The sequence below is a fragment of the Stegostoma tigrinum genome, chromosome 46 (assembly GCF_030684315.1).
Source record: "Stegostoma tigrinum isolate sSteTig4 chromosome 46, sSteTig4.hap1, whole genome shotgun sequence".
Taxonomy (NCBI): Eukaryota; Metazoa; Chordata; class Chondrichthyes; order Orectolobiformes; family Stegostomatidae; genus Stegostoma; species Stegostoma tigrinum.
In genome coordinates this window covers 1,098,035-1,101,008 of record NC_081399.1, presented here as the reverse complement: position 1 = coordinate 1,101,008, position 2,974 = coordinate 1,098,035, and the positions used below count along the sequence as shown (strand labels likewise).

The following is a 2,974-nucleotide window of genomic DNA, read 5'->3' as shown; positions in this document are numbered from 1 at the left end:
CTCGAGCCCTCTCGCTATGACGGCCAACATCCCATTTACCTTCTTCACCACTTGTTCTACCCTCAATGCTTATTCTCAGTGACTGCTGTATGAGGCATGCACGGTCCTTGTTACATCTCATGCCCCCACTTTCACAACCCATCCTGCTTTTGCCCCCAAACTCGATTGAAACAGCAACCTCTCACCTCGCACAATCCCAGCCGCGCAAAGTGCCTGCAGTTATTGGCAAATGACCCCAGTCATGTAGAATCAAAACAAAGATTTGGGAGTAATGTTTCAAAATACTTTTATTCAACATTTTGCGAAGCTACTGCAGTCGAATAGGTAAAACATTGGGGATGGAATTTTGGGGAGGACAGCAAGAAGGGCTGTTCCCCCGAACAGGGCAGGGGCTTGTAGACATCGACGTGGATATAGTCATCCCCTGGGCCTACAACGATCTGCAGGGAACACAGGATGGTCACAGCAAGCTTGGTGCACCATTCGCTGATACAAACGCGCACTATCGGAACGGCATCAGGGCCACTTCGCTGCTGGGGCCAGCTCTCCCGCTCAACACCGTCCCATTTAACACCCGCTCCCTGGCAAACTTCCATCCCCCCCGCCCAGCCTCGCCAGAAACCGCCTGCAAAATATGCAGTGGCCCACTTCCTGAGTTCCAAAGGCCCACAGCCCTCCGAGGGAATCATAGTGTCCCTACAGTGTGGATGCAACAGGTACATATCGACTCTCCGAAGAGCGTCTCAGGCAGACCCAAACCCCCTGTCCCTGTTATCCCGCATTTCCCACGGCTAATCCATCCAACCAACACATCAGTGCGCACTACCGGGCAATTTAGAACTTGTTGGACAGAGGAGTTATATTTACAAGTTTGTACAGTCGAATGAGAGCTTATTTACCAACATTATTACGGACAGATGGATTATCTCTTCAACAAGACACCCCTCTCTATCCCAGTCACCTCTGCCATCCCCTACACCTCCCCTTTTTAACCCCCTCCAGCCCCTTCAGCCCCTCCCAATCTCTGTAACACCTCGAGCCCCTACACCCCCTCCCTATCTCTGTAACCCCCTCCAGCCCCTACCCACCTCCCTATCTCTGTAACCCCCTCCAGCCCCGACACCCCCTCACTATCTCTGTAACCCCTCCAGCCCCTCACCCCCTCCCTATCTCTGTCACCCCCTCCAGCCCCTACACCCCCACCCTATCTCTGTAACCCCCTCCAGTCCCTACACCCCCTCCCTATATCTGTAACCCCCTCCCACCCCTACACCCCCTCGCTATCTCTGTAACCCCCTCCTGCCCCTACACCCCCTCCCTATCTCTGTATCCCCCTCCAGCCCCTACACCCCCTCCCTATTTCTGTAACCCCTCCAGCCCCTAACCCCCTCCCTATCTCTGTAACCCCCTCCAGCCCCTACACACCCTCCCTATCTCTGTAACCCCCTCCAGCTCCTACACCCCCTCCCTATCTCTGTAACCCCCTCCAGCCCCTACACCCCCTCCCTATCTCTGTAACCCCCTCCAGTCCCTACACCCCCTCCCTATCTCTGTAACCCCCTCCCACCCCTACACCCCCTCCCTATCTCTGTAACCCCCTCCTGCCCCTACACCCCCTCCCTATCTCTGTAACCCCCTCCAGCCCCTACACCCCCTCCCTATCTCTGTAACCCTCTCCATCCCCCTACACCCCCTCCCTATCTCTGTAACCCCCTCCAGCCCCTACACCCTCTCCCTATCTCTGTAACCCCCTCCAGTCCCTACACCCCCTCCCTATATCTGTAACCCCCTCCCACCCCTACACCCCCTCCCTATCTCTGTAACCCCTCCAGCCCCTAACCCCTCCCCGAGTTCTGTAAACCCCTCCAGCCCCTAACCCCTCCCCTAGTTCTGTAACGTGCCCGTTCCCATGAATGTGCAGTGATCTGTTTTGTGCCATTGGCCCACCTTAATGCTGAGGTTTGTTCCAGCCACCACCTGGGAGCAGTAAGAGATGGCATGGTAAGTTTCGAATTTACGACACACCTTTTTTTCAACTTGCAGCTTGACCTGAAAGAAGGGTTTAGAAAAACATTGCATTTTTATGTGTTCTGTAAATACAGCTTCAGTCCTGAGGGAGTGTTGCACTGAACCCTCTTGCTGTATTGCAATCGCAGAATCCCTTATGGAATTTCCCTCCTTTCTGGGATCTAACCCCTTCCCAACTGTCTCACCTTTCCTGATGGGGAAGTGGTGATCACAGTTCTCACTAATCCCCCTCCTGGTCCATGTTGGACGTCCCAGTTCAGTGATGATTGAGGAGAGGCAGCGTGACCCTGGTGGATCCAGTCAGGAATTTGCGTGAGATCCATGAGGAACTGCAAAACGACAAGCACTCACCTTCTGGGCTAGATCCTGGACTTCTTCAGTAACTGCCTGAACGGCATCATAACCTCCGACAATGCACTGACCCTGTTCCATATTCTGTCTGGGCCTCTCTGTCCCTCTAATGACTTGAGCGTGTTCTCTCTGTCTCTCTCTTTCGTTCTCTGTTCCACAGTTTTTAAAGTGTCCTCCTTCCACCCTTCCCTGTCCCGGAGGCGATCTATCTGTCACACCTCAGCACTTTTCTGTGCCTCACAGCCCCACCTTCTCAATCTCATGTTCTAATCTCCCTCTCGCCCACACACTTTTTCTTTCCCAAACTGCCTTACTACAACAGCCACTTGGCACTCCCCATCTCCCTCTCTTTTTCTGTCAAAGAATGTTTACAGTGCACATGGAGACCATTCTGCCTGCAGAAGCTGTACAATCGAGCATTATTCCCCTGCCTTTCCCCCCATATCCCTACACCCCAGTTCTAACCAAATAACCATCCAATGCCCCTCTTGAATGCCTCAATTGATCCTACCTCCCCCACATTTCCAGGCAGTCCATTCCGCACCTAACCACTCACTGGGTGAGAAAGACTTTACTCTCATCCCCCTTGCTTCGT

At 53.5% G+C, this 2,974-nt stretch overlaps 1 protein-coding gene across 1 annotated transcript; it reads right to left on the bottom strand.

Annotated features, from left to right (window-relative positions):
• Positions 1-287: 287 nt before the first annotated feature.
• Positions 288-2,603, bottom strand: LOC132207359 (cystatin-B-like). The gene is made up of 3 exons (XM_059642766.1): positions 2,380-2,603; positions 1,948-2,049; positions 288-440 (listed from the first exon to the last, which is right to left on the bottom strand). Exons 1-3 carry the CDS (start codon positions 2,458-2,460, stop codon positions 288-290), a joined length of 336 nt encoding a protein of 111 aa, XP_059498749.1. The 5' UTR covers positions 2,461-2,603.
• Between the last annotated feature and the right edge of the window lie 371 nt (positions 2,604-2,974).